At 38.8% G+C, this 14,741-nt stretch overlaps 1 protein-coding gene across 1 annotated transcript in view; it reads right to left on the bottom strand.

The window, feature by feature from the left end:
* BBOX1 (gamma-butyrobetaine hydroxylase 1) overlaps nucleotides 1–12,371 on the bottom strand; it is a 65,627-nt gene extending 53,256 nt beyond the window's left edge. Inside the window, exons 1-2 of the mRNA XM_055547703.1 lie at nucleotides 12,153–12,371; nucleotides 10,603–10,717 (exon numbers count right to left, since the gene is read on the bottom strand). Of these exons, the coding sequence (XP_055403678.1) occupies nucleotides 10,603–10,717; nucleotides 12,153–12,371 (334 nt within the window). The remainder of the gene's footprint in view (nucleotides 1–10,602; nucleotides 10,718–12,152) is intronic.
* Nucleotides 12,372–14,741: the final 2,370 nt, after the last annotated feature.

Here is a 14,741-nt window from a genome sequence, read left to right as displayed (position 1 = left end):
TAGACACTCTGCTTCCTCCTTTATGAGCACATGGTTCTCTTCAGATACCTTCCCCCTATCTTCTTTATTAATATTATCTGTTTTCATATGGTCATGAGACTATATCTAATTTGGGTCTGGAATTTTTTTTTTTTTTCATCCAAGTATTGAGGTTTGTACATGAAATATATCTGCTGAGTGTTGGTGTCTTCATCTCTAATGATACTTAACTAACCAGTAGATGACACATCACTTTTCCCCAAGTTTGCTGATCATCCTAGCTTCAGCAAACATTTTTACAGACCTGATTGGAATTAGGGTCAAAGTTGACCTGTCTTTTCACTGCCTTCCTTAGTTTTATTTAAAGAAAACTATCTGTCAGGTAGAAAAAATTTAGCCCAGACTTAAAATCAATGTCTGAATGAGTAAAATCCTTTTCATGGCAATAATTCACTTCTGAGTCACTCTCAAGGGTTTAATCAGGATTATAATATTATTCTTCAAGTAAGGGGAACTCATGCATAAAGCATGATCATGATGCTGTTACTCTCTTTGCTTTTATCCTTGCTCAGATGTTCTTTATTATGCCTTTACTATGTCCATGGCTCTTTATGTAGGAGGAGAAGGGGAGGGAAAGGACCTAACAGGATTTGAGTAGCCACAGTGTGCCAGGCACTGAGCTAAGCACAGTACTTACTTTTTTCCACTTATTCTTCACATCCCACAGCTGAGAGGTATTGCCTCTTTTACATATGGAAAAAGTGAGAGTCAGATAATTTATGACACAAGTCAGGCTCACAGAGCAGAAAGTCAAAGCCCCTCTGCCGATTCCAAAGCTGTTCTCCTTTTGTAACACTGTGCTGTTTTACAGGGGAAGCATGTTCTTGGCACACCACCCTCTTTCACTTCCTCTCCTAACAAATTCTAACAAAATTCTTTTGGAAAAATGTATATGCTTCCATTGTTATACCACAGCCTTGCATTTTAGTGTTACCAGTGAAATTATGTCCGTTTTCTGGACTTGCTTGCTTTCTGGTCCATATTTTGTAGTTTGACTTTGTTGTTGTTGTTTAGTGGCTGAGTCATATCTGACTCTTCTGTGGCCCCATGGATGGTAGCCCACCAGGCTCCTCTGTCTATGGGATTCTCCAGGCAACAATAGTGGAGTAGGTTGCCATTTCTTTCTTCAGGGGATCTTCCCGACACAAGGAATGAACCCATATCTTCTGCATTGGCAGGTGGGTTCTTTATCACTGAGCAGGTTTGTCTCAGGGATAATTATAAATCTAGGGTGGAACTACTGGTAAAGGGGTCCACTGGGATGTGAGTTTGATCTTGTAGGATGGAGAGGTGAAGTTCGGCCAGGCAGAAGAATAGAGTGAGTGATTGGGGAAACAAGCAGAATTTGGACAAAGGTAAGAATCCACACAATCTCTTGATGAAAGTGAAAGTGGAGAGTGAAAAAGTTGGCTTAAAGCTCAATATTCAGAAAACGAAGATCATGGCATCTGGTCCCATCACTTCATGGGAAATAGATGGGGAAACAGTGGAAACAGTGTCAGACTTTAGTTTTTTGGGCTCCAAAATCACTGCAGATGGTGACTGCATGAAATTCAAAGACACTTACTCCTTGGAAGAAAATTTATGACCAACTGAGATAACATATTCAAAAGAAGAAACATTACTTTGCCAACTAAGGTCCATCTAGTCAAGGCTATGGTTTTTACAGTGGTCATGTATGGATGTGAGAGTTGGACTGTGAAGAAAGCTGAGTGCCGAAGAATTGATGCTTTTAAACTGTGGTGTTGGAGAAGACTCTTGAGAGTCCTTTGGACTGCAAGGAGATCCAACCAGTCCATTCTAAAGGAGATCAGTGTTGGGTGTTCTTTGGAAGGAATGATGCTAAAGCTGAAACTCCAGTACTTTGGCCACCTCATGCAAAGAGTTGACTCATTGGAAAAGACTCTGATGCTGGGAGGGATTGGGGGCAGGAGGAGAAGGGGACAACAGAGGATGAGATGGCTGGATGGCATCACTGACTCGATGGACATGAGTCTGAGTGAACTCCGGGCATTGGTGATGGACAAAGAGGCCTGGCGTGCTGCGATTCATGGGGTTGCAAAGAGTCAGACACAACTGAGTGACTGGACTGAACTGAACTGAAGAATCCACATGCTTGTGGATGGGGGTCTAGATTGTGGGATGATTAGAAGGTCCCAGGGAAGACTTTGGACTGTATTGTGCTGCAGAGAATCACCAGGGCTGGGGGAGGGAAGATAATGATGGGCATCCGGAGGATAACCCTGTAGGGTTGTGCAAGCTGGGGGTGAACACAGAGGCCATGTTATTTCAGTAACTCAAGTATGAGATAACAAAAGGCTTTGACTAGGTGGTTAGCAAGAAGGACAACTTATACAATCTTTTTCACCTATAGCGTTTTGAATGTCAGTCTTCTCTGGGCAAACAGGCAATGAACATGGAAGCTTGATAGCTGATGGAAAAAAAAAATAGGATTGTGCTTTTTTTTTTTTCTTCTTTTTCTGTAAACTGATATACTATTTAAGAAGGTCAAGAAGCCTCTCAAGGCTGTTCTCTATAGTTATCAGTATTTACAGCTGCTTTCAAGGGAACCTTCTGAAGATGAAGTGAGGTCATATGTAAAGTGAGACATCGTTTTTCACTCAGTGTGGTGCTTTTCAAGGCTGTAAGCTGGTCCCATCTCCATTGTGCAGATAAAGATTTGGGAACAAGAAAAGTTAAGAAAATTGGTCAAGGTCACAGATCTAGCAAGACTTAGGTTCTAGAGTACTTTTAATTCAGTGCTATACTGTTCTTTTGATTCACAGCAAAGTTACAGATTGGGAAAAATACAGAATTTTGAGCAAAAGGTTAAAGTTAGAGAAATCGTTGAATGGAATAGAGACTAAAAATTATTTAACTAATTTGCTCAGCTAGAAAGTAGGCAAATCAACAGAATGGGTGAACAGCAACATCAAAAGTCTTTCCAAAATCTTTTTTTTTTCCTTATGGGGATAGAAAAATTTAAGAAGAAATTAAAACTAATTTTTTTCCATGGACATATTGAAAGTTCGGAACTGGAATCTTAAAGAAATTTAAGTATGATGAAGATATCTATTACTCCAAACTATGTTTGTTCCACTATGTTCTGCCATCTTGAAGAACAAAGTAGAACCAGAAGTGAGAAGTAATAGTTTTTTAATCAGAATCAGTTGTCCTTTTTTTTTTTTCCCAGTTGGTGAATCTCCTAATGTGTAGGCACTAGCAGAAATGACATTAAATTTATAACTTATGTGCCTATATGTAGGTTTGGTAAAGTGAAGCCTGCATACAAAGCAATACAACTTTACTTCTTGAAATTGCCACACTTTAGAATTTTCTTAATTTATAAATTCTAAATTTGCCATCCAATTGCCAATGTTACAAAACTTATTCCCATGCTGCAAGAAAAAGTAAGTCTTATTTGTGAGAAATGGAAGCTTTTCACTCATTGGAGAAAGCCCACTTTACTTTTTCCCTGTTTGAAAGAAAAGGGAAATAAAAGAAATAAATTTACTTTAGTGTAACTCTAGATAATTACTTTTCCAAGAATAAAGAAATTAGTATATTTTCCTTAACTTTTGATGTGGTAGGTATACTGAAAAATTATGAAAAGGGAATAGGCTATAATAATTCTTCCTCAAAATAGATTTACTTTAGATTCTCAAAAATATCCTTAAACTTTTTCAAGGCTTTTAAAGATACCAACTTTTTAAAGACACGAACTTTTCAAAGTCCTATTTTGCACTAACATTGGATGATGATATGATAGTTTATTTTATAAAGTTGTTAAATAATAAAAATGATTAAAAATATATAATTAATGTTTCTTACCTAAAAATTTTAAAAAAGTAATAGATGTAGTTCACAGGACTTCCCCCCGCCCTGTATTTTTGTAATGTGTCCAGCTTCAAAACAGACTTTATCTTTAATACTTTAATACATATCTCTGAGTATATGATTATGTGTTTTCTAGCTGGAAGTATGGATGGAGATGAAAAAAACATAAAAGAAAAAGGATCTGACCTAGAGTTTACAAGTAGAACCCCAAACTAGGCAGATGGCTGTGGAAACAACCTCCAGCCTGGGGGCTTCTGTTGGGTATACAATACTGCAGGGTGCTTCTCAGGCTGTGAATCTCCCATCTCGGACTCACTGACTTACAGTCCACAGGGATGTTAGATCCTTCAGATATTATGCCCTCGTTTCTCAAGTGCAATGCAGAAACTGAGTGTGATAACAAATGATATGTGATTCAGAAAAGAACAGGACATATTGAAAGACATCACTATGGCACAGAGAAAAAGGGCAGCAAAATATGCATTTGTAAACTTACAAGCATTTAAGATACCTGTATTCATTTCATCAAAGCCCCAAACACATTTCTCTGAAGTTTGGTAGGTTCATTTCACATATGGCAGGCAAAATAGAGACTTTCTTTTTAAACATACGAAGACTTTGGGCCATTCTCCCACCTGTGCATCAGAGTGTGGGCCTGAGTGACTTATACTAGGTCTTTCCTGGGAAGGCAATATATTTGGCAATGTGACACAGTGGCTTGATTGCTCTGATGCATCTGTTTTAACAGAGCTCTTCTGAAGCCATTCTGACTGGTAGTTCATACAGTTGGAACGTTCTAAGATAGCTTGGAAAAAAAAACCTCCCAGTCCTTTTCATAATTACCAAGTAATAAGTGAAACAGATACCTTCATTCCATCCCTGACTTGCCCTGCTAATTCCCACCTCTGGGGGTTTAAGAATGGATGAAGGATGGGGCAACGTTTATGGATATGGGTGAACTATTATGAGGAAATTGGGCATATTTATTGTGTACATTACTTGTTCATTTTTTAAAAAGATAATAATTTTTGCTTTTGGGGCAGATTTCTACAAAAATAGGCTGTGTACCAAACCAACTCTATTCTTTGCACTATAATAGAAATCTTCATCTTCAAGGATGCATATGGCCCTCTATTAGAAAGGGGGAGCTCTGTTTTTTTTTTTTAACCATATGCAAAATCACCACAGAGATCTTAGAGAACCCTTATAGCTACTTGAGAGTTTTCAGTTCCTCTTGTGGCATATTCCTTTTGAAACAAAGAAGGGAGTCATAGCTATGGACTGAAGGGTTGTAATCTGATAAAGTACACAGGTGAAGGCTTGCTCTGATAGAAGAGGGACATATGGAAATGAAGGGAAATATTCTTTTCTGACTGTGCTGTAACATACTTAGTTTCTGGATTGCTGACAAAACTGAGCAGATTGCTTCTTTGGAATAAAGATTTTCTTCAAATTAACACCTTTTAAATCTCAATTTGCGATAACAAATATTACTGCTGTCAGAGAGTAATACACAAATATTCCAGTACCAATTCAAGGAGATAGCTAGGAAAACAAGCATTCATTCTGCCACCACATGTTAATAAAAAGAACAGATATTTAGGTTCATATACAAAAGATTACATTATGCATTGATTCTCTTCTATTTTAGTCCTATCAGTTTTATTTTGGGAATTTTGCATCTTAAAGTTAGTCACCAAAAATGAGTGTATAATCATGCCAATTTCTCATGAAAGCTAAAAAGCAATTTCAGAAAAATTCTTCATATTTCCAATGTTTTATTAAAATCTTCAATTATGTCCATCTATTTGGAAACATTCACATGCTAGGCTTGGATTTAAATGGGTAAAGATTAGAGGGCCAGAACCTCCTGTCCTCCAGGTTAACATCTATTTTTCTTGAGTACAAATACTATCCCTGTGCTCTCTGCTACTTCCCTAGTTTAAGTTCTTAATGTTTCTTACAGGATGATTTCTAGATCATACTATGGTTACCCTGCTCCTGAGCATTCCCCACACCAATCCATCCAGCCCAGAAGACCATGACCAAGATTTTTCTACATCACAGATCTGATCTCTTCACCCTCTTTAATAAGATAAATACAAACTAAGAACCAAAGGGGTACACTGGAAAGGGAAGGGTAGAATGCATTAAGAACAAAAGGAAGCTAAGGAGACATTCACAATCTCATAGGCACTTGAGAAATTATATGTGTTTGGTAAAAATCATCCTAAATGTAAATGCATCCTAAAAATGAAAATGTAAAATGCATCCTAAAAAAATAGATAAAGCCATCTTCTTCTTAAATTTATAAACAATCATTTCTCTGGCCTGATAAGAAGAGAATCAGCCTGAAAAACTAACAGAAGGAAAAATACTTGACCTTGGTGCTAAGCAAACTTCCTTGCCTTAGGGTTTAGGGTTGAGCCTCTTAGTAGGGCACTTAAGACACTTCCTTCTTTGTTGCCTAACAATTGTAACTTCATCCATATTAAACTAATTGCAGTTTCTTAAACCTACCCTGCTCTATTATACTTCTTTGTTCTTTTCTCTGTTGAGAATTTCCTTACTTTCTATCTTTGTCTAACAAATGGATTCTTCAAAACCCAGTTCAAGTATTAGGTCTTATTTGAGTCGCATTTTCTTATCTCTTCAGAGTCCTTCTGCATTCTAATAAATCTTCTATGCACGTCTTCATGTACTTAAATTAATGTACTATACTTATTTGTTTCCATGGCTGATGTCCCCTCCTAGGTGGGATAAATCTTCTAGGGAAGAATCCATGTTTTTCTAAAAAAAATTTTAACTGGAATATAATTGCTTTATAATATTGTACTGGTTTCTCCTGTACAACAATGTGAATCAGCTATAAGTGTATATATATATATATATATATATATATACACACACACACATATATATATATATATACACACACATATATATATATATATATATATCTCCTCTCCCTCTTGGGCCTCCCTCCCAATCCTCTAGGTCATCACAGAGCCCCTAGTTGAGCTCCCTGTGCTATACAGCAGCTTCCCACTAGCTATCTATTTTACACATGGTAGTGTATATATGTCAATGCTACTCTTGCAGTTCATCCCACTCTCTACTTCCCCACTGAGTCCACAAGTCCATTCTCTACGTCTGCGTCTCTACTGTTGTTTAGTTGCTCAGTTGTGTTTGACTCTTTTGTGACCCCATGGACTGCAGCACCCCAGGCTTCCCTGTCCTTCACCATCTCCCAGAGATTACTCAAACTCATGTCCATTGAGTTGGTGATGCCATCCAACCATCTCTTCCTCTGCCATTACCTTGTCTTCCTGCCTTCAGTGTTTCCCAGCATCAGGGTCTTTTCTAATGAGTCAGCTCTTTGCATCAGGTGGCCAAAGTCTCCATTGCTGTCCTGCAATATGTCTTTTTAAAACTTGGTATTTCCTTACAGTTTTCAGCACAAGATAGGTGCAATTGAATAGAAATGTATGAGAGAATGATTGTTATCCATGTTTCCCAGCTGTGACTGTCCCAAGACAAGAGCTTTTTCTGGTGGATGGTCTTTCCATTTCTGAGTGCAACATCTAATGCCAAGGGAAAATCAAGGAAAAGTAATCTGCATCTTGACATCAGATTTTAAAAGTCTTTCTTCACTCTAAGGAAAGAGCAACAGAGGAAACTCTGCCACTGAGGACCAAAAACAAAGCTCTTTCACAAATGTAACTGAGTCTGTTTACTTGTTCTGAGTATGAATGTTTGAAAATATGCAATGGCAGGGAAATAAGGTGCCAAATTCTACAGGCAAAAAGCCACAGAAGCAATATTTTAAAAATGGTCCATTAATTTCTTCTTTTACCTACCAACCACGCAGCTTGAGAATATATTTAAAAAATCCGATCTTGTTTTAAACCATTAAAATAGTTTCCATTGTCTAAATAACAGCCAGTTCTCCTTATACGATTTCTGATTGCAGCCTGTCCGTGTGACCTGTTTTTTCCACTGTTGAACTGAAAGTAGTATCATTTCCATCCTGCTACTGCCTGATGGTCCTGAGAAATGCAAGCTATAAAACTGCGCTTGTCAAGAAATATTAATGGAGGGGGTGGCCATATACTCTTACAATGCTTAAAAGCTTAAGCTGTAATAATAAAAAGTTGGCTTTTATTCCCTGAGATCATCAAAAGAACTTGAAGGAAATGAAAGTAAAATCCAACGGGATTACAAAATTAAGGCAGAGTTAAGGAAAAATATTTTGAGTACCAGAAGAAATCTAAAATAAATAATAAAAAAAAATACACTTGTGATATTGCTATTTGACCCAGACAGTTTCCATTCAGTTATGTAATTGGAGACTCTTTGAAGAATCTAACCGTGAACTCACTGGGGGAAGGCAGGAAAAGCATCTTTCCTTGGATATCCATCTGGATTCCACCAGCTAGCTTGACTAGATAAAGAGGAAAATGGGTTTCTGATGGTTTAGACAGAAAGCACTGGAGCAAAACTTCGTCAGTTGTCAGAATGGTAAGATTAAGGGATGGAGGCCTATCCTTGAACAGGAAGGGGACCACATCACACCCTATTGATAACCATAGGGCAAGGTGAAGCTGTAGGGTTCAAGTGGGCTAATTATTAATATCTCCACACCTAGGACACTGTTGTAAGTCTAGCACTGAAAACCATGCAGAGTCACCATACATGTTTGAGAATTTCAGATTTGAAAGCAGTAAGGTAAAAATCTGTGTCTTGGTATATGACTCAGAATCCCCAGAAGAGATGTGTTACAAAATCCAATAAGGCCGATCAGTTGCCCAAAGGGACAGTGGTCCAATATATCTGGTTAACAGTGGAAAAGGATGTTCAAGGAAACTTACCTTGTTAGTATATTTGTGCAAGTCAAGATTCTAGTAAATACATAGGAATCAGCTTGTTCTCAAAATTGCCTTTGACCACATCATCTTATGATACAAATCTTCAAAATACGCAGAGAATAAAATTGTAATGGCTTCCCAGGTGACTCAGTGGTAAAGAATCCACCTGCCAGTGCAGGAGCCTCAGGAGATGCGGATTCAATCCCTGGCTCAAGAAGATCCCCTGGAGCAAGAAATGGCAACCCACTCCAGTATTCTTGCTGGGATAATCTCAGGGACAGAGGAGCCTGGTGGGCTACAGCCCATGGCATTGCAAAGAGATGGGCACGACTGAGCATGCACAAAGTATTACTACTTCCCACTTCTCCCCAGCACTTCTGATTGAGTTGTATTATTGTATATCTCTGAAAAGTCGTATTTAAAAAATAACTTTCTATCTTGTTAAGTGCTTATTTTGTATCTCAGATCAAGATTAAAACCTTCTTCATAGAGAACAGATTCATAGTTGCTAAAAGGGAGAGGGGATTGGAGGAAAGATGGAGTAGGAGTTTGCGGTTAACAAATTCAAACTATTATATGTAGAATGGATAAGCAAAAGGGCCTACTGTACAGCACAGGGAACTATATCAACATCCTGTGATAAACAATAATGGAAAAGAACATAATAAAAGTGTATTTATATGTGTCATGCGAGTGTATGTTCCTCAGTTCTTTGTCTCATCACAACAAAGATTTGGAGCAATGGACATTAAAGCCCTCGGCACATCACAGCTCTTGTGTCTTGGACAAACCGTGTTACAGCTCTTAGGCAAATCAGTGTTACAGCTCCATTTTATTTAGAAGATAGCAGGAGAATCCAAGACTCGAAGAGAAGGGAGTGGAGGAGTGCATGGGGGGGGGTGGGGAGAGAGAGAGAGAGAGAAAGAGAGCGCACGCATGCACGCGGGAGAGAGAGTCGCGAGAAAGCGCTTTGGCTCCTCCTTTTATATGTTTTTTCCTCCACCTGGGCCTGCCCTATGCAAATTGGGCTTAGCTAGGAGTGCTGTTTGTTCTGCCTGAAGTTTTCACTCTGGTCCTCGGACCTTCCTTTGACCTTCCTTGTCTTTTAGCCACCGCCATTTTGGACTCTTTTCCCCTATTCTACCTACCTAACATATGTATAACTGAATCACTTTGCTGTACAGCAGAAATTAACACATATTGTAAATCAACTATATTTCAAGAAAAAAGACTGAAAGGAAGGTTTTTTTTTTTTTTAAGAGAATGAAGTCTTCCTTTTTGACTGAATCTGTCTAGTGGAGACTTTCTGAATATTTCTGTGGTCACAGATTCCCTTGAGACTCATATAAACTCTCCCCAAGCAACTTGCTGTGCACAAGCCTGACACACACACTCACATGCACATTCAATGCTGTGTATACTATTTCATGAGGTTCACGGATCACATAATTTTATCTGTGGATGCCAGTTTAGAAATATCTGCCTTGTTGATCTTGTGTTTTTCTGGCCTCAGACAAAACTGTTAAGGAACAAGTGTGCCTTTGATTCATCCTGCTTCTTTGCAGGGACACTTATGGACTGTCTGTGGAGTGAAAGTTTTCGTGTTAGATGACAAGGATACAAATTTGCTAAATTTCTTTTCTTTTGCAGTGGAAAATTCTAAGTTCTAGAATGTCTAGACCTGCTCTATGTTTCTTTCTATCTCTACTTGCATGATCTGTGTGGTAAATCATTAAACATTCCACATAAATTACAATAATATTTTAACCAGGGTACAAGGGTTTTAATTTGCTTCTGAGCAAATTTTTTTACCATATGAGGTTTAAAGGTTAAAATCTGAAAACCGTAGCAAGGTTACCTGGCAAAAACAATTCTTTCTGGAGTTTTTCTCTGGCCTGCTGTGAAAAGCATCTTTTCTTCAGCCAATCAGCTCCATATTCACTGTAATGGTCATTTGGCCACATGATATGAACCTTATAATACAGAAAGCAAATATCACATAAACATATACTATACTTCTATGTACTTTGGTTCTCTGCTATTGCTGTTTCTGAAAGTTATGTAAGGTTATCAGAGAATCAAATTAGCTCTTGATTTTTTTCCTTCTGTTTTTTAACTTATATACTCAAAAGCATAGAATAAACTTTTGGCAAAGGAAGAAACTGAACGCCAAGGAGATACAGCTGAGGTCTGAAGCCCCTTAAATATTACACAAGAAACAAAACCTGGCTAGATCTGAAGTTCTTGTTTTATATTCTTAAAACCCGTGGTCCCTGAACTTTCTGTGATGACTTGAGGTCAGAGATCAATTAAGATTCCTGCCAAGAATATCAGAAATAGTAATGATGATGATGAGGTAGATAATAATAGGAGGAATAGCACCATTTTGAGTGCATACTATACAAGGAGCACTATAAACATAACTCACTTAGTCCTCATACAACTTGTGGGAGAAGCTATAACTAATATTCACATTTTCAGGTGAGGCAAGTAAGAGGAAATAACATGGTTATAATCCCACAGCTAGCAAGCAGTGAACTCTGGCAGTAAAGTCCTTGATTCAAGATGAAGACAGAGGTGGGGTAGATAACCTTGCTGGTCACGCTTCCTCTTCTGATAACCATCCTAGCAAATTTGGAAGAGAGAAACAGGCTGGGGCCATGTCTGCTTTGTGGTTTTGAGAGCTGAACTGTCAGGAATCCCATACGAAGTCTTTTACGTCTACTCACGAATTTGACTAAAAATATTAATCAATACAAGTTTTTGAGTGCTCACTGTATGCCAGCCACATGCTAACATTTTACCCACATTATCTCATTCAGTCTTCACATCATCTCTAGGAACAAATCTTGTTAGTATCCTTCATTTCTAGATGAGTAAACTGAGGTAGGGAGCATTCCTTGTATTAGAGAAATAGTTTGATTGTACCTTCAAGGCTGCCACTCACGGACGGAATAATGAGCAACTTTGTATATTTAATTAAAGATAATAGTAGTAGTAATAAAATAGTAATAATATTAGCAGACACTTTCCCATAGTGAGCATGCTGACTTGGCACCAGGCACTATGCAGTCTTGTTTTTTTATACATGGCTCAGTGTTAAAGAATCTGCCTCCCGATGCAGGAGACACAAGAGATGTGGATTTGATCCCTGGGTCAGGAAGATACCCTGGAGTAGGAAATGGCAACCTACTCCAGTATTCTTGCCTAGAAAATTCCATGGACAGAGAACCCTGGAGGGCTATAGTCCATGGGGTTGCCAAGACATGACTAATTGAGCACGTTCCTGACTCTGATATATAATATATACATATATTAAATACAATATAATTCATTATTTGAATTATTTGAGTCTAGACCTTTTATTTAAGTTAAGAGAGCAGGGAGAGAGAATTTGGAGATAGTTACCTTTTTCCTGTCAAACATCAAGTCTTTGATCCCAACGTACACATCAAGAGCTTCGATAAGAAGTTTCCGTGCTTTTGCCGAATCAAGGTAGCAGTCGGGACACTGACAGTTGTCCCGGAGCCACACAGCCGGGTAGATAGAGTCTGTACCATCCTGCCAGATGATTCGCATCAAGTGAGCTCCATCCAGCACTTCTGCCTTTTGGATGACGCAGCCCATGTTTCTAGTCCTTTGGGGGTAAACCTTGTCAGCTACCTGCTATGACAAATCAGTGTTAAAAGGACCCTCAGGAGGATCAGGTCTGAACTTGACTTCTAACAATTCAAATGGACTCTGGCTTCTGCTATTTGCTTGGGTTTGTGGTTTCACCTATCTGTGCTGGGACCTTTGTTCTGATGAGAGTATTTCATGAGCTGTAAACAGAAACACAGGGACTAAAAGTAAACAAGATAAATGCTCTGTCATGATCCAGACAGAAAGAATTCCTTGTTTTCTCATAGCATTTAAAAAAAAATAAGTTCAGAACCAATGACACAGGCACTTTTAAGCTTGAGTAAAAGCTCTGGAATTTTTTTAAGAGAAAAATACTCCACAAATGGAAAGTGTAACAGTCACACCTGTGCTATTTTAACTGATGCCCAAATTCACTGCTGCTGCTGCTAAGTCGCTTCAGTCGTGTCCGACTCTGTGCGACCCCATAGACGGCAGCCCGCCAGGCTCCCCCATCCCTGGGATTCTCCAGGCAAGAACACTGGAGTGGGTTGCCATTTCCTTCTCCAATGCATGAAAGTGAAAAGTGAAAGGGAAGTCTCTCAGTTGTGTCCGACCTTCAGGGACCCCATGGACTGCAGCCTACCAGGCTCCTCTGTCCATGGGATTTTCCAGGCAAGAGTACTGGAGTGGGCTGCCATTGCCTTCTCCGGCCCAAATTCGCTGGATCCAGCCAAATCAGGAACTTTCAAATCTCAGTTCCTAGACTCATTCTGCCCCCATTGCTAGGGATGACTGTCAGGAAGCATTTAACAGGAGGCTTCCTCTGTGCTGTTTTGGATCTGTCAGGAATCCTCTGTTCCTTATTAATTCCTGAATATTCAGGAATTAAGAGGAGAGGCAAGCCTCTCCCGGGGCTGAGGAATCCAGGCATATCCTTTGTTAGTTTTTCAACACGGTGATAAGTACCCTCTTCCTTCTTATGAACCATACGGTAAAAGTGATTGTTTACAACTCTCTCTCTCTTTAATATGGATCGCCTATGTTTTGTAAGTCTGGAATTTTAATTTTTATCTTTGCTGAGAATAACTACCTTGTAAGACAGTATATATGCCCACACCATGTTGATTAAAAGACCTTTGCTCCATCAGAGCTTTGGTCCCCGTGTCTTGCTCTCTTTCTCTCTCTCAGGCTAATTCTTTGGAGTGCAGAGACCTGTCGTGCTCATTCTCCTGCCCAGGCTTCTAAGACCCTCCTGAGAAGGCGCGCTGTGCCTTCACCCCCCCTCAAAAGGGCGCCAGGTGCCTTCATGAGCGACACAAGCCCTGTGTCAAAGGGCTTTATTGGTTTTCCGTGTAAACCAAGGAATATCAGCCTCTTTCTCTCTCTCTTTTACTTTCTTATCATTGAGTCCTGACCACCAGGTTCTGGTCTATTAAAACACCTCAACAAGTGGTGCCCAAACAGGAGCCTGGTACACGTGACAGATTCGGACAGAGTGACCTCAACGGCCTACTGGGGCCGGTAAGTACTAAGATATGGGTAAAATGGCTGGAAAGCCCCATCACTTTTCTACTTTACTTAATCACTTACTTAAATTTCAGGGACCTAATGAAATGTATGCTGATTTTTTAGCTAGATTAGAAACTGCTATTTCCCATACTGTAATTGGAGAAGAAGCCAGTAGGCAACTAGAGAAATTACTTGCTTATGAAAATGCAAATCAGGAATGTCAAAAAGCTATAGCTCCAATTTGTGAGACTGAGACTATTATTGATTATTTGAAGGCTTGTCGCAATCTAAGATCAGAAACTCAAAAGATGCAATTGCTAGCTGAAACAATGGTTGCTGCCTTAAGAAAGGGAAATGAAAGATGCTTTACATGTGGAAATAAGAACCATTTAAAAAGGGACTTACCTAAAAAAGCTAAAAAAAAAAAAAAACACCCCAAAAATCTGCCCTTGCTGCCATAGAGATATGCATTGGGCCAAAGATTGTAAGTCTAAATTTGACACTGAAGGAAAACCCATTCCATAAAACTCCAAGCAGGGACCCCCCAGATCCCCTTCAACAAAAACCAGGGACAAATTCCATCTTTTCCCTGAAACCCTCAACATCTGGCAGTGCTGCCGTTGATATACCAGCTTTGTTTTTAGAGAATATGAAGTTAAAGAGCTCTATTTAAATTCAAATTCACGTGAACTGAAAAATATTCAATATTAAATATAATGTTTATTTAAATATAAATATAATATAAATATAATTGTTTGCTAATCTAATTAAGACATGTCTTAAGTCATCAACATTATATAATACTTTTATTATGCCTAGGTTTAAGGTAAATTAAATTTGTCAACAAAAAGGTAACTCTTTATATAT

The sequence above is a fragment of the Bubalus kerabau genome, chromosome 15, assembly GCF_029407905.1.
Source record: "Bubalus kerabau isolate K-KA32 ecotype Philippines breed swamp buffalo chromosome 15, PCC_UOA_SB_1v2, whole genome shotgun sequence".
NCBI lineage: Eukaryota > Metazoa > Chordata > Mammalia > Artiodactyla > Bovidae > Bubalus > Bubalus kerabau.
The sequence above is the reverse complement of the archived record's forward strand: the minus strand, read 5'-3'. Positions and strand labels throughout refer to the sequence as shown.